Source organism: Anopheles bellator, chromosome 1, assembly GCF_943735745.2.
Source record: "Anopheles bellator chromosome 1, idAnoBellAS_SP24_06.2, whole genome shotgun sequence".
Lineage (NCBI taxonomy): Eukaryota > Metazoa > Arthropoda > Insecta > Diptera > Culicidae > Anopheles > Anopheles bellator.
In genome coordinates, this window is record NC_071285.1 from 38,978,226 (window position 1) to 38,999,413 (window position 21,188).

At 46.0% G+C, this 21,188-nt stretch overlaps 1 protein-coding gene across 1 annotated transcript in view; it reads right to left on the reverse strand.

The window, feature by feature from the left end:
• The window catches only part of LOC131205638 (uncharacterized), a 124,002-nt gene extending 103,062 nt beyond the window's left edge, over positions 1-20,940 (reverse strand). The window contains exon 1 of the mRNA XM_058197824.1: positions 20,901-20,940. Within this exon, the coding sequence (XP_058053807.1) occupies positions 20,901-20,940 (40 nt within the window). The remainder of the gene's footprint in view (positions 1-20,900) is intronic.
• Positions 20,941-21,188: the final 248 nt, after the last annotated feature.

Consider the following 21,188-nt stretch of genomic DNA (forward strand, 5'->3'; position numbering starts at 1 on the left):
AATAAGACATTCCCTTGCAGGTCACGTATCGCCTTGCTCTGGCCGTAGGCCGTACTCATCCACGGCCGGCCTACGCTACTGCCGGACGTGCATAGTTTGCTTTAGTGGACAAACTCAAACAGATCGAGCCTGGCGAGCATCGGACAAGCATTTAGAGGACGTGCGTCCTGCGTCCGGGGTCCGGGTCTTAGGGCCCGATCGGCAGGGTTATAATTAAAACTTTGTGCTTTGTGCCCAGAAACGATAAGCCATCGCGGGCGGCCCGGGCCAAATCGCGAGCGGAATACATTCGCAACGCAAATGAGTCCTAGTCCTAGGGGTTCGGGGGAGGGGGCCTTGGCCCCGACTTGGCCCCGACTTGGCCCCGACTTGGATGAATAAATATGCGAGAAAAACGGGCCAAACCACAGAACGTCACGACAAGAGAAACAGTTCCACCACAAACGAAACAGTCCTGGGGAGGTTTAGTTAGCAATGCTGGGCAATCATCACGAATATGATAATTGAATCGAGCCGGGCAGCCGCGTCCTAGAAGCCAGCGGAACCGAAACCCGAATCTGGCCACCGGCGGGGACTCGCGAGCTCTAATTTAGCGTCTGCCCGGGACTCGGGGGAAGATTAAATAAAAACTGAGAAACTGTCACCAGCCTCGATACTTCAGCCCCGGTATTGGCTGTCATTGGCCGGTCCTTTCTGTTAATTCTCTTGCCCTTTTTTGCCACTTCTTTTTTGCCACCTCTTTCCATTTTAGTTTGCTTTCCAAAGCACCTCCCCTAACCGGACCAGTGCTCTTCCGGTTTCCGGTCTCAGAAAAGTCTCAGAAAGAAACAAAAAAAACGGAAAATGGACGATGCAACGCGGTACGTGCTTTCGCATAGCGCACTTTTTCGGGTTTCGGGTTTTGCCAAATACGGTTCAAAGGAGAACGTTGGACGCAAAACGTTGTTAAATTATAGCTCCAGCGCCCTCCAAAAAACCGGGGCTCTTAGAAGTACGAAACGGAAACGGCATGTTGAGATTTTGCAACCGAAATCCACAAACGCAGCCACAGCAAGGGCGCTTCGTGAGTGCTTTCAGGGCTGGGGTTTTGTTTTCCACTCGCGCCAGCTTCATTGTTCGTTTTTTCCAACGCATTTTCCGTGCAAACGGAAGGTTGTTTTGATCACAACAAAGTAGTGGTGCGTCTAGATGGTCACCGTTCGAGATGGATAAGCGCGGGACACTGCAATCGTGTGGAAGTTATGCTTCCATCCCGTCCAACCGTCACAATGAATAGTTAAAATGGTCAGACAATGGTTTAAAATGTGCTCAGAGTTTGTTTGTTGCATTCTGTAACGTGGCACGATACGTGGAAATAAAACACTCGCTCGTCGCGCCTCATACGTCTGGTGGTTCTGGAAAAATACGCCATGCCACTGGGAAAATTATGGTGCGAAAAATTAAATTCTTCTCCCGGTGCTACAGAGTTTTGTGTACGTGTAACTGCGGAAGGATGTACCCTAGGCCTAGGCGCACAAAACATCGCAACTTGAAAACAACGTGATGATCTTCATACAATAAAAACACTATGTGTTCAGAGAAAGTTAACACATCAGTTAAAACAAAAGCAAAGGATCGGCAAAGATTCAATTTGTTTTACGAATGTCGCTTTTCTTTTTGTTAATTTAATAATTAATTATACTGTTTGTAACTGTTTTTTACTGTTTGTTTTATTGTTTGAATACTGTTTATTACTCTTTTATCCCATTTTTTGACGTTTAATTCTGTTGTTTTCTATTGAAGTTCGCAGTTTGATTGTTTAGTTTGTCTCTTAGTTCCAAGTAAACTATTATTGTTTATTTTTTTAAGAACGAACTAGGTCCTAATTAATTTTTAAACTGTTGTTTTACATTAATGGTATGCTACACACAAAATGTACTTTGTTTACTACGTGCAGGAGCAACCTTCTTTGTAAAAGAGATAAAAATCTTTAAAATGATAATACTGAACAGCAACAGCATTGTTTACTTTAAGTTTCATTTAATGCTCTACAAACCCTGCGTAGTGTTAGTGCTTGTAAGAGAAATAAATGTACCAATAAAAAATGGCCAACGTCTTTGTCCAAAGAGTAAAAGTTTCTGCCACCTGTAAAAAGGTGCGTACTCCATTACGCTTAAACATCCGGGTCCTCCAGCAACTTCCCAACAAACGTGTCTCCGACGAGACATAAACTTTTAGGCAAAAAAAATAACTAAAAAGGGAATTACAAAACTGTCTTCGGACAAGGCTCTTACCAGGCGCGGAGCAGGCCCTAAGGTCACCGTTAAGTTGGAAGAAACATTTATCTTCGCCAACCACTCCCAAACCCGGCACGTACACCATCCGCCATAGTGTGGCATGCAAGTGTGCTTAAAGTGTGCCCACGGCACATACGCCCTTCCCCGCCACCGGAATTCCTTTCCATCTCCACCACCATTCGCAAGTTCCGGCCTCGGCCACCGCACACAAAATGGCTCGACCAAAAAGTGCCATAAAAATATTTAATAAAGAACATCGCGAACTTTGAAGCGAACGGCGGGCCACGTTTCGCGTTTCTCGCTTCTCGCGGACCGCCCGAACGAAGGGATCGTCGTCGCCGTCCCACCCGCCATATGTGCCGGCTTAGCCGAGAACCAGAACCATATCCGGGCCCTCTCCCGGGACAGCGCCAGAGGTCACTTCCGTGTGTGCGGTTTCAACAAACCAATACCCGGCCAAGGGGGGTGTGGCAGCATAACGACCATGGTGTTGTCAGGCGTCCGTGTTCGGTTCCTTTTTTTGTTGCTCCATTTTTCTTACACACATCGCGATCTTCGGAGCGGAAGCCATTGCTGTTATTAGTCCCCCCAACACTGGTGAAGAAGGCGCATCAGAAACTCAACACCTTCGTCGCCCACAACCCACTTCCGCTTTGCCCAACCAGACGCGGATCGCGGTTCGGGTCGGTTCCGGAGCTCAGGCAAACAAACAATTATTCAGCTCCACTAATCCTTTCGCGGATTGTTCGTATGTGTCCCTTTTTATCCCGCTCCCGGGTTTGGTTTAATTTGTTTTACTCACTCCCGAATGCCACCGGATGCTGCAATATTGCAATGCGGAAGGCCGGTTAAGGACGCCGGTGTGTTGGTGGTGTCCTTCTCGCATTCCCGTTTTTGGGTCCAACGGCTTTAAGATCCGAGTGTGGGTCGACAACGTCGTTCCCGTTCATAGCAACAAGTTCGTGCATCCGAACTGAGAATTGTAATATAAATTAACCATCGGATAAACCATTCTAGGCATCACTATAAACATGAAATAGAAATAAAATGAAATAAATCGGATAAAAAATAAACAAAAACATAAGCAATAGATTAAGCAAGAAAGAGATAAATTTAATTAAAATATATGAAGTATTGCAGCAACAGCAATAAATGTGTGTCGCCTCGTGCCCTCTGAACCGTTTCCACATGAAACCTACTCAATATCTTTTTTACATTTTTATGATAATAAGGACCAATAATAAATAGGTTTGATAAACATATAAAGCAATATTCATAGAAACAAAAGAACAAGAGAGCATTTCAAGAGCAACAAATTAATTTAACATTCAACTGCCAAAAACAAACTCTCCGAAGCTGTACTAAGTGATGTAAAATGTAAACTATATTGGAATTGGGTACCATTTGAACAAAAACACCATAAAAAGTGCATTGCGTTTCTAGAAACAGTGGTGTTATTATAAAACACAGCGATCAACTCACCAAACGATATTCACTTAGATAGTCAACTTCTGCAAATACTGCAATACATACAATAAACTGGTTCGTCAAACTGGTTACTGCGAATGTTCCGCTTCTTTAAACGATTTATTTCTGCTCCACATAATTTCATCCTTCATCCGTGCGAAAAGGGCTAACTAACTAACATTTCACGCCAGTTTTCCGACTTCTTACCCCACGTAATCCGCAAATTATGGGCACATAACTGTACTCGGTTCGCATAAGTCCCGGCGTAAGTACCCCTCGCTCGCTCATGGCCCATTATTCGTATGTTGTTCGCTTTTCTACGTCCATTCTACTTGCCCCGTTCGGTTTTTTTTGGGGGGGGTTTTCCTTTTTTTCGCCAATGTTTCGCGCATAAAGCACACATACGGCGAGCGTGTGAACGTGACTCGGTCTCGGCCCGGGGCGCAGTTTGGTGTCTAAGCAGCACGGCCGCTAGGAGAGCCTACCCGCGGAAACGCTGGTCCGGAATGGATGACTTTAATCGGAAAATTTTTGTTTCCTCCATTAATCGCATGGCGTATAAATTTTCCGCCGGCACGCAGAGAGCGATAAACTGTTTCTATTTAAAGAAAACGCGCTGCGCTTCGTGAATCGTTGTCTGTGTGCAAGGGAACCGTTCCCGGGAAACACTATTGTTACAGAAGGAAGTCAATTAGTCAACAAACACCAGTTGGTTGATGAATGAGAGGGATTCGAAATTCATTTCGGCGTGGATTTCGAGTTGGCCACATTTCCGGATGCCAAATTACAAATCGCCTGAAGTAGACAAATAAAACAAACTACCATAGGCTGCGCCTTACCGCTACATTAATAATCAAACATCTGCACGAAAAATTCCCCTTGCCGTTCGGGTGGACCGTGTTGCAATTAATAAACTACAAACCAACGGAACACTCGTCTAAACAACAGTTACACCAGTAATAAATGCATTAATATCAAATTAATCGCATAAATTACGTCCACATTGATTTACGGTGCCGTTCCTAGATGCGGAATGAACTCCAAGTTCCGCCCGGAGTCACCCATTGCCGGGAGCCCTTTATGGTGTCCTTTCTTGGAAACCCAGGGGGGGTACCAGGAAGTTGAAATTACACACGATCCTTTACAGACCGCTTCAACTGACCAAGCTGCAAGTGTCGCGTTTTACTAATTATGACTTTGTGCGGTTTATTGTGATGGCGCTCTTGCTTGCCCCAGGACCCAGGCTATAGTGACCAATATTGAACCCGCAGCCAGCACAAAAAGGATAACGCGAAGAACGTAAGCGAAAGAAAAACGGAGCAAATCGCAGGCCACCATGGCCATGGACCAGCCTCATGATCCGCCGGATGAGAAACAGATTCGGTGGTGTCCTGCAGCACACCACCGACTACCTAGGCACAGAGGACCCGTAAAACCGTGCTGCGAACTCGAACACCAACGACATCATTTCCGGCTCATCCTGAACGCTCCGCTTAGCCCTGGCCTGGTCACGAATCGAAAGATACCATTCACCACCATTCCCGTTGGTTGGTAGACTAACGTCGACGCTGCGGCCCAGGGCGTGAGGATCACGCCGGGGTCCAGAAGGTCCTGCTTTGACCGCAGCTCGAACCGACAATAGAACTCAGCGGTCAGTGTTAAACGTCGCCGTTGTCGTGGGGTTTGGGCCGGTGATAAATGGAACTCGGGATGTTATTTTATTAATTTGCTGAAAGGCACACGAACCACAGACAACACTCGCGGTGGACCTGGGGTCACCTACGAGCAGGTTGAAAAGGGCTGGGTGTTTTCCCTTTTTTTTCGGGGAAGGTTTGTTGCTGCCCAGCTCGCCGGTCCCTGGTTGGTTATTTCATTTTTCCATTCTCCTTGCACAGCTCCAACAACTAGAGTGCTCCGTTGGGGTTTCAGAACAGATTTCAGAACCGATAGGACCGGAAATGATTTGTTTGTTAGGTGGGACTTTTGTTTTTGTTAACCACGTTTGGGTCACGATACTCGATCACTTTACCTTTCAGCAAAGCATTCAAATTTTTTGCCTAAAAAATGAGGGCTTTACCATGTGACACAGACCACGGACTGTGCCCATTCAGTGACCAACTTGAACGACCAGCTTCTCCGGTAGCCAAACTGGAAGGAAAAGAACACGTAACTCAACATCCGTCTTGGTATGTGTACATCATAAAATGGTTGCGCGGTGGTCAAACTGGGCCGCAAGGCAGCGAAACTTTTAGTGCCCCAGAATGAATAGCCATCAAGCAATAAATAAAAGGCATCGTAAATAACTTTTTGACTCTAGGGATCTCCTACAGGCTGAACCACGAACTAACGGATCCGGATGGCAAAGAATGGGATGACTAATTGGCATTTTATGCGTGCAGGGCCCTTTAATTCTTTGCGTGCTCTACTATCATACTCGGGACCATCGAAAGGCATCATATCTTAACGATTGTCGTTCTCGAAAATACATATGCCTAGAGATAACTTCATCGAATTAATTTTTTGTGATGCTAATTTCAATTATCGTATTTTATGTTAGCATCCCGAGACGCGCCCAGCAGTTCAGTAGTATCGCGTCCTATGTGTGCCCCGTTTAAATCGGATCTCTAATTAAACATTTATCGTTTACATAACACATGCGAAGCGGTTTTCTCGCATTGTGTTCGGCCGTTCGGCAGATGATGCCCTATTTCGAGATGTTCCGACCACTCGTCCCAACACGTCGTCGTATTATTGGGCCGCGCTTTAATCATCTGCACAATGAGCAGGGTTGTGGTTCAAAATATGAAACAGTTAAACGGAAATTAATGAAAAATCAACAACTGTAAAATGACTATGCCTCTTGAAAAGAATGGTAAATTACTCAAATCGATTAATTTGTTAAAACAAAAAGATGGACACAAGCGAAAAGGTAATAACATTATTTAAAGTGATGACATTCCAGAAATTGTAAATTAAGTCAAATAAATCGCTTAAAACTTTTAATAGCGAAATTGGCACTAACCAATAAATAGTGCCTAAAATAAGTTTAACGTACTAATAGTTTTACTAACATAAAGTCTTGCTATTAAAACTCGTTGTCAATATAATTCGTAATAAGTTAATAAGCATGAATTACTGCAGCTAAAAAACACAATAAACAATCACTTATTTTCAAGCAATTTTTAATAATCTTCCTTTTGATCCTTTTTTGTCCAGTACATGCCACGCAAGGGCCCACGGTGCATTCATGGTCTCTGCATCGTAACGAGCACCGGCGAAGCACTAACTGCCAGCCGGAAAAAAGGGTTCCCACCGAGATCTACGACGACGCAGGCCCGATAAATCTCGGCGCCGTGCTCTCGTAGCCGTCGGAACATCAGCCGGTCGCAATCGGAGATTGGTTTGTTTACGAGCGGAATCGCGGAACCAGCTGTACATGCCGACACCCCATACGCGCGCCCAGCTAACGGATGCTGAACCGAACCAAATCCACCGGTGGTGGCGGAGAAATATTGAACATTTTAAAATTATTAGCTGCCGTACGGGTGCGAACGATGCGCGCGAACGCCTCGTCCTCTTCGACACGGTTCCCCAGCGAACGCGCTGCAGATTGCGTGGAGTGGTCCCCGTGGCCACGGACGAGGGCCACGAACATGTTCCGTATGTTTTCCGGCAAAGCCCCTGGGGAGCCTCTGGTGAGGCAAGAAAGCAATTCCGGCCAACTTTGGCCGACGCACAGTGATTCAGTAACTTTGGTTCGCTCGTCGCTTCCGTCCGGGGAGAAAGTTAATAAAAAATTAACAACTACTCGAGGGATTCGGCGTGCGCTTGTCGGTGACGGTGCTGACAAAATTATCTACTTTTCGTGCAAAGTTTTTGCGGAGACCGAGTGTCACCACGGGCCGGCAACGGGCCAACCGAGGAAGAATCTCGCGTTCGGGCACACCGAGAAAGCGTAGATTGGTTCCCCTGCCGTCAAACAACCACCACGAAATCATAACACGACACGTTCCGTGCCGGGCCAGTACCGTGACGTCCGTGTCATCACCAGCGGGTTTTGGTTTTCCGGCAAGCGCACGGTCTGTTGCTAGAAGGAAACATGATAAGCGTAAGAGGATTTATTCGTTGTTTTTGGCAACGTCGGCCAACGCTAATGGTATCAATAAAAGTTGATGGAGTGCGATGAGCAGCAACGTTGTCAATCCTGTTTTAAGATATTCGACTTTCTGACAACGTGTTTTTTGCCAAACTACGAACCTAGAGCACGGTGGAAACTTTTCGGTGCCCGGCCATTTTATCGGCAAAGATTGTAACATGTAACAGGTTTTAACAAAATTTTGTTTATAACTTACACGTAATATTCTTGTTGTTAGTAGCTTTATGAGGTAGAGGTTTGTAAGGTAGCTTTCATATTTATCCATTTATTTTTTCTGAAATACACTGGTTTATTCTCATATTTAATCTTTCGAATGTTTTTATGAGTTGACAAAATGTATTCACTGAACACCTTTATAACGCCGCCTTATAAACTTGTCCAGACTATTTGCTGCTTTTAACTACTTTAGTCGTCTTTGTAAGAGTGGGTTATTACCCCGATGGGTTTTATTAAAAGGACATTAAAAAAACGTAATGTTGCGTTGCGATAATCCATACCAAGAATACTTTGTGAAAACATTTTAATTATTCTGATAACGAATGTTGCACGAGCTGGGGCTTTTGTTTATCAACATTCAGAAGCAACAGCTAATATATATTTTTATTACAAAAACGATTTCATCATAACAAAGTTTCAGCAACAGTGACCTGAAAACCTTTCGAAAGTCACAAAAAATTAGCTTAAAGCCAATTCAGCTTTAAGTCAGCAATACAAATTAAACGCCCTGATATCCTGTTCTTGCTAGAAAACGAAACTAACTACCCCGGTATCAGAATTCGTCACCTAAAACCATAGCGGAGCAATAAAACAGAGGCAAAGTGTCGAAACAACCGTTTGCGTAATTATTCCTCAACAAACACGTGTAAAGTGGAACCGGCTCGTGCTCCGGTCGGTAGCATTAGCTCGAGCGTGGATTAAGAAAAAGCTATGTAATCAAGATAATCGCGAAAGTACCACCGTCCACCAACACCTTCATCGCTGCTGCCGTCCACAATTAAACATGCAACGACAAAATTGAAATCGCGCTCCCAAAATATTTGCATCCTTTCGGGCACCAGCCCGTGCTCCGGACCTGGATTGCTGCTGGTCAACCGAATGGAGCAATAAAATGTTAAACATACTCCAAGTTTATTCATGGCATGGAAATTGGGTTCCCCGCTGCATTCACCCCCCCGCCCATTTGGAGGCCACCTCCTGCCGAATGCCGGCCCCGGTCGGAGAGTTTCGCACCCAGCACGTTTGAGGTTATTGCAATAAAATTCCAGTATTTACTACCGTTCGCAAGCCGGCCGAATCACTTGCCAGTTTCAAACTCAAACCACCCGGGGACCGCGGTTCAGGCTGGCTGTTAGTTCAAGTCCGAGTCCGAACAAACTGTCAGCCGGTTTTGGGGAGTCGCTTCTGGACGAAGACGAGCCTCTTGGGCGTTGAAGAAACTCCCTCGCCCTCGGGGGAAGTAGTGAATCGGCGACCGAACGAGCGATGTTCATGCTTCGAGCAGATTAATCTTGTTCAAAAAACAGATTTCCACCATGTAAATTGAAAACGAAGTATGCAATAAACTCGATAGGTAATGGGACGCTTTCACGCGCTTTCCGCCGCGGCCACCACCACGGTTACCCGAACGCCGACGGATTCCATTCTCATTCCAAATGTTTTTTACCACGTTTTAAAAATCCATCCCTACTTTTTGGTCGGACCGAGGTTCCTTTTTTTTAATTCTTTGGAAGACATTGAGTGGAAACAAATTGCGCTTCTACGGAGCATTGGTGCTAAGCACGAAGCAACCCACCAGAGGTGTTACTGTTCTGGAAGGAGTATTTATTTTAATGTAGCACAGCTTGAAACTAAAATTCTTATGCTGCCAAATCCATTCTCTTATTTTAGTACAATTTGCATCTCTTAACCCACATTTTGATGTTTTAAAAAGCTGTAAATAACCGCTCATAATGTTCGTGCATTTATTTTAGCCAAATATGTACTTCTTTTCTGTCTATTTATTTTATTTTTTATTTCCCTGTTATGTCGCTCATTCAATTTATCTAAGATTAATCGGCTATTAACAAACACGTCATTTTTAAAGCCTCAATTCAACCATGCACTCCCAAATTGACTGTGTCCACAATCACTTTCGTAGAGTATCGAAAATGTGTTCCATTTATTCGTGTACTTATTGGAGTTGAACGAAACTCGATCGATCCAAACCAAGATGACGCATCGTGTGAACGTTAATTGCTTTTAACAAAAAGAAAGCAAAAGAATTCAATGTTGTTGACAAGCTTGTTGATAAAAATAAAATCATTCAAACTAAGAGCCTATTTTTAACCTAAATGAGTCAATCAACACATCACGGTTGACTCATCCGTCGATAAAATAGAATCGATTTAAGGATCGGAGTGATTGATTGAAAACCAATGGTCAACAAATAGAACGTGGTTGTATTTTTTCCTGCACTGCAAGCGATTCAATCGATGCCATTACCGTAATCATAGCCTGACACAAATGGTTCCGATTAGCCGGCGAAGCCCATCGTAATAGCCCACCAGACGTACGGTCGCCAAATCGGTCGACGAAGGTGTTAATCGTGCGCTGATTCATACATAATTGCCGGGCTCGACTCCCGACCCAACATCCAGCCAAAGCCCACAGGTTAATCGGTGTTTATCACCGTGGCATAGGTGTGTCACCACCGTGGCGCCGCATTAACTTCACAACATCATTCATCATAATTAGCTCAATAATTGATCGACGATCGCCAACGGAACCAAAGGCATGCAGGAGCACCAGCAGCAGCGTAACAGTTGCATGCTGTCTGCGCCAGCGGTTCCCACAGGCACTTCCGCCTTTCGCGGAAGAATTGGCCCTTCCGAGACGCCGAACCGAGACCGCAAGACGATGGCGTGCTCGGCGGCGAAAACCTATTCGCCTCAATTACGTTCCGGCGATGATTTATGGCCACCGCCGGTTAACGGTGGGCAAACGAAGTCATCACCGGATGTGACGCCCTGTCCGGCGGAGGTAGCCCCACTCGATTGGAACCCTCGGCGTGGCCGTTCGGCCGATAACAAGGCGCAACGGCGCAGGGCCCGATTGGAAAATGGAACGATAAATAATACAGCCATAAGTACCTGTTGTTGTTTATGTGCTTCGGTGTATTTGTCTTCCGCCTCGTGGCCACCGCACGCCGGATGGCTCGACTTCCGGGCGCTCGAACCTCGTGCGAACCCGAAAGTTGCTCATGTTTCCGGCCGTGCTCCCGAGGCTCACTTTCAGCCTCGGAGCTGCACTCCAAATACGGAGCATACGGTTTCGCGGCATTCCGGAAGCTAGCCCCACACACCCAACACACATCATTTGGCCCTCTTGAGCCGGCCCTTACCGGAACCACCCATTGGTTTCAGGTTACAGAAGACGCCGGCAAGCTGAGAGACGTTCGACAGCCTGCCAGCCAGAGCGGGTTACGGCACCGCTTGAAGGATCCACTTGGCGCGTCGGCGAGCAGTCGCCCGGGGGCCGGCCAAGGGGTGTTTGAGTGTTCTTCTGGCACCGCCATCGAGAATGTTAGAAGTTGGGCTTCGGCCCGGGCAATTTTCAATCGAAGGAACCGCACCGAGGACGCGCGCCCTGCGTAAACAGGCCGGGGAAAATTATGTTTGATCACGCATTTGACGGAGGGATTATTTCGCACTCGAAGCGAAGCGACGCGTCAGACCGGAAGAAGCCGGGGGGGGGAGGGTGGGCAGGATGGGTAGCATAAATAAACGCAATCATATCCAGACCCCGCGCACGCCGGCGGACGCCAATCGCAATCGGATAAACCGGAAGATAGATGTCGGGCTCGCAGTAAATCAATATCGTGCAAATTTCTTCCAACCTTCCCGGAACCGAGCGCTCGGTGAGGGGGGGTTGGGGCTGGGTGGGCCGGGTGGTGTCATCAGGGGCCTAAGTGATTTATCATTTGTTGAATCGGTGTTCAATTTATGTACAGTCCGTTCGGCCAGTTGGGTTTGCTGGCCCTGTGTGTTGCTCACTTCCGGCTTAGCCAGTAACGCCACTCGGGAGAAGATTCATTGCATCGAAATTGTCACCGAACCACTTTCTGGCGCCCGAAGGTCAGGGCAAGGACTTGAATGTGGTGAAGGCACATAAATTGTGCGCCATTTAAATATAGGATGTACCTAACATCCTGTACCCGGACAAATCAGGACCTGGAAAAACTGTTGTTATTGGTCAATCGACATTTGACTCCGAGTCAAATAATGTATTTGAAGTCCGTTTCTATCTCCAACTGGTGAAACAATACATTACGAGAACAATGGTGTTTTAAAGGTTGTTGCATTCAAAAAGACATAATACTCTTTCTACTTTCTAACGTGTCCTCGGCTTTTTCGTTAAGGCACAATTCAACCCTTGGCGTAAGCTAAGAATGAAAACAACTTACTGAAGCTTTATAAGCTTAAGTTTTCTAACAACTTGTAAGTTTTCTGAAACCATAATAATAGATGGTAATAATCGCCTTTATTAGTATGAATTTAACAAGTAAAACTACCTCTTCGGTCAAAGCGTTTAGCTACGATAAAAGTAATGAAGGCTTTTTGATACATTCGAATGAAAGTATATTTTTAATATTTTGATTTCGAATTCGAATTTAACATTAGATACATTCGCTAGACAATGAAACAAATTTGAACAGCAGAACTAATAGAAATACAAAACAGAATTAGGCACTGTAATGTATAAACCTTAAATTATCACAAAGATTGCCTCATTTCTACGAAACACTTGTGTTTTTCTACTAACAAACCATGCTGTAGAGAGCTGATAAGAAACGAATTTAACGACTTTTAAGAAATGACAATAATGAAATATAATACAATGAAAAATAAATGAAAAAACTGGAGAAAGTTATCTCGATCTGCGAAAATTGCTCAGATTGCTTGTATGGATAAGCTAATACTAAAACTTTTATTTTTATACAACATAACTTCAGCTGTTGACTATTAATGCAAACCTAATAAACCTATAGTCTTTAAGGGTAGGTATCTTTCGATATGAAAATCACCTTCCAAAACAACTGAAAATTGTTTTGGAATTGGTAAATTGTTAAACAAAGAAATGAACGAATCGAGATCGAGTATTGTAGTAGTCTTTGTATTTTGTACAGTGTGTCAATCCCGGTTTGAATTGCAAAACATTTCTCGATATTGGAATCCTATCGAAGCGAGTAGAATGATGAGCACGCTACGTTCACAGTGCGTGCCCAAAACGAATCCGACCGCACGGCAGCCACTAAGTGAAACCGAGATGCTTTCGACCAAACCAACTGGCCTACGTCAAACAGAATGTACCTGTGCCCGGTGCCGACCACGATCGATGCCGCTCCATAAAGATAGATTGACTTCGGTCTCCAGGTTATTTCGTACGACACTAATCTGGCCCATCTGACCCGTGAGCTCCTTTCGGGTGGACCGAAAAAGGCTCTGCGCGGTCCGAGCCAACACCACAAGCCGACATCCCGAGTGGTGAACCCGGCTTTGGAGCAATTTAGCTTTCCAATTCCGAAGCTGCCGAGATAGCCATCGAAATTCACGGTCGGGACGGCCATAAGCAGCCTTTAAACACGGTGCCACTCGCCCAATTCCCTGTTGCATTACTCGATCCGAGCGGCCCGACGCGCGCGGCACGCCCCCAGGACATTCGCTTTGCATTCGCAAAAAGGACCCGGGACGCGAAAAGTGTAACTTCCGTCGTATGCTCACGGAAAAGCCACCTTCCGGCAGCCGGCCAGCCAGGGCCGGCCAGGGCCAGGGTGTATCGAAACACCATCAAAGTGCATTATAAATCATGCTCAGACGCCTCGTTTCGACAGCCCCAATCGAACGGTGGCCGGTGTGTTTTCTTTTCGTCCTCCTCGGTGAAAAAGCATATTTTACTGCCATTCCACACGTCCCAATCGTTGGCCACATTCCAATGAATCAATATGGCACACGGCGCGACCGGGGCACCGAGTAAAGCCAGGCCCCGGAAACGCGGCTCCCGCGAGGCCACAGGCAAGTGTTACAACCTTTTACAACCGCACACCGGGATCCCGGGAGGACCTTTGATGGAAACGGCCGTTGTAAGGTTGGGGAAGTAAGTAGCAAGACCCCCGGCCTGTGTGCTGGCCGACACTGACGTGCAGGCAGGCAGCCAGGCACGGCTGACGGCGTTGATGGCGTCGGAGCGAAGCGTTCGCTGGAGACGACCTACGACAGCATGAATTTCAAATTCCAATCCGTGTGGGACCGCGCGGGACCCGAAAGCCGTATCGGAGTGCCCGAAGGTCAGACTCCCTCGTCACCAGCGGGGAAACGGTAACGATACTCGCTTCCGATTCACTTCGACGACCTAGCGGCTTCACGGCGCACTGCAGCCGATCCTGGCGGGTCGGTCCACCACCCCTGGAACCGAGGGAGTGCGCCAAAGTAAATCAACGTTTTCCTTTCCTTCCAATAACCGACCCGGAACGCGGTGGTGGTGGCTGGGTGATGGGCAACATGATGTAATTTAAATCAGCAAACCCACAACCGGGTGCGACGTCGATCGGATGAGTGTGCGCGGTTTGATGGCATCACGAAACGTCCTTTAAGGCGGACTACGATGGAATGTGCGATGTGTCGTCGAGGCTTGGCCTGCTTCCGGCCGGAATTTGATTTTTATTCCGCATGCGAAAGCATATCGCATACATCGCGCACAAGACGAATCGCGGAATTATGAGGAATCTACAGTATTTGCATCGGATATTAAATCAGCACGAGCCGTCGATCGGAATGGTGTTTTGGGAGAAGATGGCACCTGGTTCCACACGTGCTAACCACTTCGTTGGTCTTATATCTTATGTGTATTGTACATAACCAAAAGGACTTCTTTAAGAAGTCTTTTAAAACCCTTCTTCAACAAATGGCATTTGTTGATTGTGTTGAACAAAAGTTTTGTCAATATTCTAGTAACTGTTGTTATTGGTGTTTTGTAACAGTATTGTCGTTGGCATAACTAAGCCAAATTATGGGAATAAACAGAAGGCAAATAAATTCTGAGAGCTACAACCAGATCTATTATCAGCAGCATACTTTGAATCACGAACCGGAATTTCGAAACAGTGAACCGTAAAGTAATATTCTGTAATGAGTTAGAGTTTGTAGCATTATTTGTGTACATATTACTATGATCGTTGATGGCAAACCATTCGTTAGCAAAGAAATTCTATTATTTGGTATTTTCTTAACTTTTGAATGGAACTGAATAAACTATTTATTTGATCATTTCATTACTTTATTTTTATTTTTATTTTTATTTGTTTATTTATTTATTTGGTTACTAAACAGAACAAACACGCAACGACACCTGATTGACAAGTTAAAGGACTAACTGACGAAACAAAAACAGAAATAGGTAACCGGTGTAGGAACTGATGAAGTCAGTGATAATATTTAATTGAGCAAGGAGTATCGGCGAGTTAATTCCCGTATTAATTCCTGTTAAGATCTTAAATGCGAAAATGTACTGAGCCGACCTTTTGCGATGCTACGATCGTAGGTCGTGTAGAAGGAAGCGCGTATTTTGATGAGCTAATCGATCAACGATGTACCAACAAAAAAAAAAGAACTACAACTCTAGTGAACTGGAGATGTTTTGACCTTAATGACGTGAAGGAACATTCTACATTTTACAACGAACGTTTATATCGCACCAACCAACGATTTATTACACACTTTGCCAGAAACCTATTTAAGGTTGCTTTAAAAGCGTTTATCCGAGCGAAGCTAAACCAGTGCAATCCAGTACAAAAAGGCTGTAGTTTAAGTAAATAGTTTACGGCTTTCGAATGATTCATCCTAAGGTGTGTTCCACTGTTTTATGAAGTATCCCAAAAATTATCAATGAAAATAATCTTCTTTTGAAATATCTTCTCTATGTGGAACCTCCGATGCTGTCTGTCTCAATTAACAATTTATTTTGACAGCCATCGTAGCGTAATGACATGTTGCACGCCCTTTTTGCTTCCTTTTTATCCGTTATCGTTTCCTCAACCGCCTCGTTCTTTCCCTATGCTATCCTGTTTCCGCCATTCTAAATCCATAAACATAAACCGATTGCGGTTTATGCTCCCCCTTTCCATTTCGTTGATCTAACGCACTTCAATCAAATCCGGTTAACCAGAAACTATTGTTTTCCCTCACGTAACTCCCCACGCAACACGGCGCCGGGTGCTCGCTCGCAGTAATAGATGCTACAAATCTGGCACCATACATTACACTGGGGCCGGGGAACGAAACATCAGCCAGCCAGCCAGGCAAAAAGCCACCCATTACACGTGTAATTTATTTCAATGGCGTTCGCGCATATGCGGGGATCATGATTTTATTTACTCTCTCGCTTTGAAAATCCGGCACAGAAAAAAAGCCTCCATTTACCGAGCAAACTACAAACCCAACGCGAACAGTTGGAGCCACCTCGGGTAGTTGGCGCACGGCGCGTGCAAAATGGGGTGCAAAACGGGCCGCGGTTATGCTGCAAAAAGCATTTCCTAATGTTCATTATGGTGATGTATGATGCATGACAGGGAGTCATTTATAAAAACTTCAACCACCAACCCCGGGGCCTGACGGGCCCCACCGAACCGGTCCTTGTTTTCATTTGTGTGATTTTTTTCTTTCGCCACCGTTCAATGTTCACTCACCCGAATCCTTTCGGGGCGGCAGGCGAGTCCTTTTTTTCTTCGGAGCTCCTTTGGGTCTCTTGGCCCGTTGGCTTAGGCCGTGCTTTCTTCGCCCCCGGGTTTGGCGTTCGGCACGAAAGGTGATATGTTAGGTTGGTGAAAAATTAGCTTTATTTGTGCCCTCAAAACACGGTGGCCAGCTCGGGGGTTGGAGGCTGGTGGTGGCGGATGAATATTTAAACCCGAGCGAAGCTCCCGTGCGACCTCCTTTTTATGAGTGAAGAAAGGCGGAAGTCGCAGCTCCTGAATTCCATTTCATGGAAAATGGTTTCGTTTCTCGCTCCTCGGTTGGTGCAGCAACAATCAAAATTCAAAAGAAAATAAAATAAACGGAACCCCAACCCGGAAGTCATCGAAGTGGCACACGGAAGACGCTTGACACACAAAAACACGGCTTGCAGCCAGCGTAACGTTTGTTTTTGCGTTATGCACGCTCCGGACATGGCGCTGGTATCGGTCGCCGTGATCTGTCGCCCATTATGCTCCACCATTTCACACCCCATTACGGATGTGTGTAATTCGTACCATTTTCTGGTGCCATTTCACTTTCGTTTTTTTTAATGTTTTCTGCTCACACAAAATCTCGCCCATTTTCGAACAGCTTCCGCACCCGATGGCAAATGGTGTCATTTGTTACGCGGGCTGCCGAGTTGGGCGCCGGGGTGCCGTGTAATGCTGCGCGCGCCACCCATTCAGTGGTCGAGATTTACGGGAAGTTTTATCATCCGACTTCCACTCGAGAAAATTAACTTCTTTTATGAGGCCCTTAAAAAACCCCGGGGCGGAAAGCAACCGCTGACCGGCGAGCTCCCATTTATTTACCGTTTCAAAATATGGACGCCACGAGAAGGACTTTAGGAATGGTAGAATAAAGCGGAACGATGTGTCCGTCTTATGCTCCAGCATCTCCAGCTGGCGGTTCCAGAGCGTGCGAATGATAATATGCTCGCCAGCGGCAAGCGTAGTTTCAACCATACTTCCGGGCGATTTTATGGCAACGCGGGAGCTCCTCGAGCTGGTTGCTCCGGAGCGACCGGGCCGAATCATGATCGTAGCCAGTCCGACCGGTGTCGACATCGGAAGACAAGTGGAATATCCGTATCATTGTCGTTGGCCCCAGCCCCAACCGGCAGCCCGAGGAGCTGAAAGCCGAAGATCTGCGAAGGGGGCCGCCGGTCCTTCAAGAAATATATAGAGTCTAGACGCCGAGGGCACCCGCTTCTTGGCCGCATAATTGAGCAACCATCCCCGCAACGTTCAGCATAACTGGCCCTTCCGAACCATGGCGCACACAATTCTTCGCACAATTGATGCCGTTCTGTGAAGACAACGAACGATGGCAGTTCCGAAACGATCATCGTCGTCGTCGTCGTCGTCGAAGTCATCAGCATCGTCTTCCACTTTCTTTCCGAAGGGGACAACCGACGATCTAGAGGGAGGTGTCAGGGCACGACTTCCGAGCAATCCGTTTAACGTACTAATCACAAACATCAACCAACACCACCCTTGGCCGCACTGCTATTGTAGTGGTGGTGGTAGTAGTAGTAGTCACTAGTCACTGCTGTTCAATTGGGCGTAAGTAATGAAATCAATCACCCCCAAGGATGAGTCTGGCCGCGCGCGACGAAGACGCGTCCGCAAACGTGGCAAATGGAAGACAAATTGTGAGGGATTTTCCCGGCTACTTGCCGGTGGCTTAGGAAGCGGAGGGTGGGCCTGCCATAAACATGGGTGGGAGACGGTCGCAACATTGCTACGTAAAGCGTGTACAGCGTGGGGTTTATGTTGGACCGGGAGAAAGTTGGTCGAAATGTTGAGCTTTGCTTTGACCTTGATTGGACTCAAGCCGGATAATCCGAGAATTTGTACAAAACTTTAACCAAAGTGCCACACACTACCGTTTGCAAGACATTGCTTCCCATCCACGAGACCGGTCTTTCGTACTCGGCTCGATTATTAAACATTATTTGGACTTTCCCACAACAAACAGTTGATGAGGATGATTTTATTTAAAGGACTCAAGATGTTAGAGTTTAGTCAGTCAAAATCAACGTTCATTTCTGTCAAACTCAAACAGTTTTCAATTATCGCAATAGCAATTTGAGCAAAATTCAGCTGGTACTAGTTTTGACATGTATCCGACGGGAAGCTGTAACCGGGAAGCCCGACCATCTGAAATGAAGGAGCAACGGGAATTCTAGAAGGAAAGCCGATCGGATATATTACTGGGAAGCCCGATCATAGCCACCTGGGTGGAAATGAGCTTTTCAAATATCATTCTGTTTGAGTTGAAGACCTACCACTTTGGAAAAAAGTTGTTAATATTTTTTAAATTTTACTGCAATCAAGATTGTATCTTACACATAAATGTAATGAATGTGAATGTAACCTTCATGGATCAAAAATTTATGACAAAGATCTTGAATAGCACCTTTTTTTTAACAACTGAAAAAAATTAAATTAAATCGTTTGCGCAGATACAGCCAGTGACCGTATAAAGGTACCTTTAGTTATCTTTAGTCATCTAACAGATACAGCTTTTAATTTTATTTATGGTGGATTCCAATATCTCTGACATAGATAACTACTTTTTTCCACTTCAAAACTACCTAATAAGCTAATACTAACGGGCATACAAATAAATTAAACCGTTAAGTCACATCACACACTCATTTAGCTACTTCCTAATTACAGTGCCTTTCACTAGCAGTTTGTTTAAGTGTTACAAAACTTTGCCGGCTTGCGCGCCACAAATTGGTAATTTATTTGCCCCATTTCTCAAGACAAAGCCGTAGCACCCGTACTATCATATTTTCATTAATCGTTCGCTGCTCGAAATGAGATTACACATCTCGCCCTCGCCTAAACCGGCGCATCTGCACTTAAATCTGCACGCTGCAACAAAACAGCGAGACCCAATTTAAAATTCGCACAAACTTTACAATCAAAAATGTTCCCCCGCGATTCGCGACGGGCGAGAAAGGAAGATGAAGCGGAAGGCTCTTTTGCCAAAGTTGCCGACCCAACGTTTGGCCTTTTTCAATCGGAAAAAACGGGGGCGCTTTTCATTTGCACCCGCCCGAGCCGACGCTAACAACAACTAATGACAATTGTTTTGCATTTTCCCTGCCTGCAGCTCACGCGCTGCTGCTTTGCTACTGTGAGGCCAGTTGTGATAGGCCCCGGGCCGGAAAACAACCTCGTCGCCCCAAGCGCCCAGGCCGTGTTTCGTGTTGTTGAAAGGAGCATTTCGGTTTGCAAACAGCACGGAACCGCGACGACGGCAGCGGAAAGAAAAGTTTTTAAGATTATTTCAAAGTTGTTCGTGCTCTCGGGGCAAATTACCTACCGCACCGGGGGGAGCGCGTTATTAATAAGAGAACAAGCAGCAGCAGCAGAAGAAGAGGTAAAATAAGTAGTTTCCGTGGCCATTGGCGCCACAGATCCACCGGTCGGATACGGATCTACGGATCTTGGAGCACCTTTGGCCTACAGAAAGGATGCGCTCTGCGGGGGACCAACAAAGCGAAACACAAACGGTGCATCCGAAGGTGATACTCCGTTTGCATATACAAAGCGCCCGGCATAGATTTTTATGTTGCATGTTGCAACATATTTTACGAAACGTCCCCACCGAACGAACGTTGCCAACCGGAGTCGGGCTCGGTTTCTGGCACAAACTTGAACGAACCTCGCACCCTGTTTATCATCGGGTAGCGCGATATGACGCAATAAAATCGTTCGCTTTTACGATCGTAATTTCGATCCAGAGAAAACCCGTCTAATTATAAACAGCTTCTAGCAAAACGAACGCGCACACGCACGCCCGGAACCCGGCACCCAGGACCCAGGACCCGGGAATGTAGGAACACTGTCGGAAAACGTGGCAGCAACTGGCAGGTCCGATTCTCCGTGGCAGGTCGTAAAATTGTGTCGATATAAACTTACAAACAACCGATTTCCCGGTACAAATTAGCACCAGTTAATGCGCTTTCGTACGTATGTGTCTCGAAACCGTCCGGCGGTGAATTCGCGTGAATTTATTTCCCTCGAAGCTAAACAGAACGAGTGATTGAAGTGATCTCACCAGGGACCAATTTCTGGGTACATGTTTATTTTCTTCACACACCAAGCGAACGGTCCAACCCGGCCGCCGGTTGACTGAATTAAATTAATCACTCGGGAAGATTGGTGTTATGAATACTAAATATCGGTGTTATGAAAAATAAGCATCTTCACTTACGTATCTGAAGACTTAGACAGTACACAGCTTGTGACGTCATCGCTGGACGCCAGACGGTTTGTGTGTCTGGCGGTGTATGTGTGGGTGTTGTTTTTCTATTTTATTGACGGATGTTGCAGTAAATTGACGTTCATCTTCTTGCACTGAGTTGCCCGAGTGAGTCGTTCACTTGCTCCGGAGGTCACGTGCAGTACGGCACTGGTTAGTTGCTCTGAAAATGAAGGAAAAGCAATCGATTATAAGCATCATTGAATTGCGGAACCCTCTATAAGGCGTAGCCCTAATGGA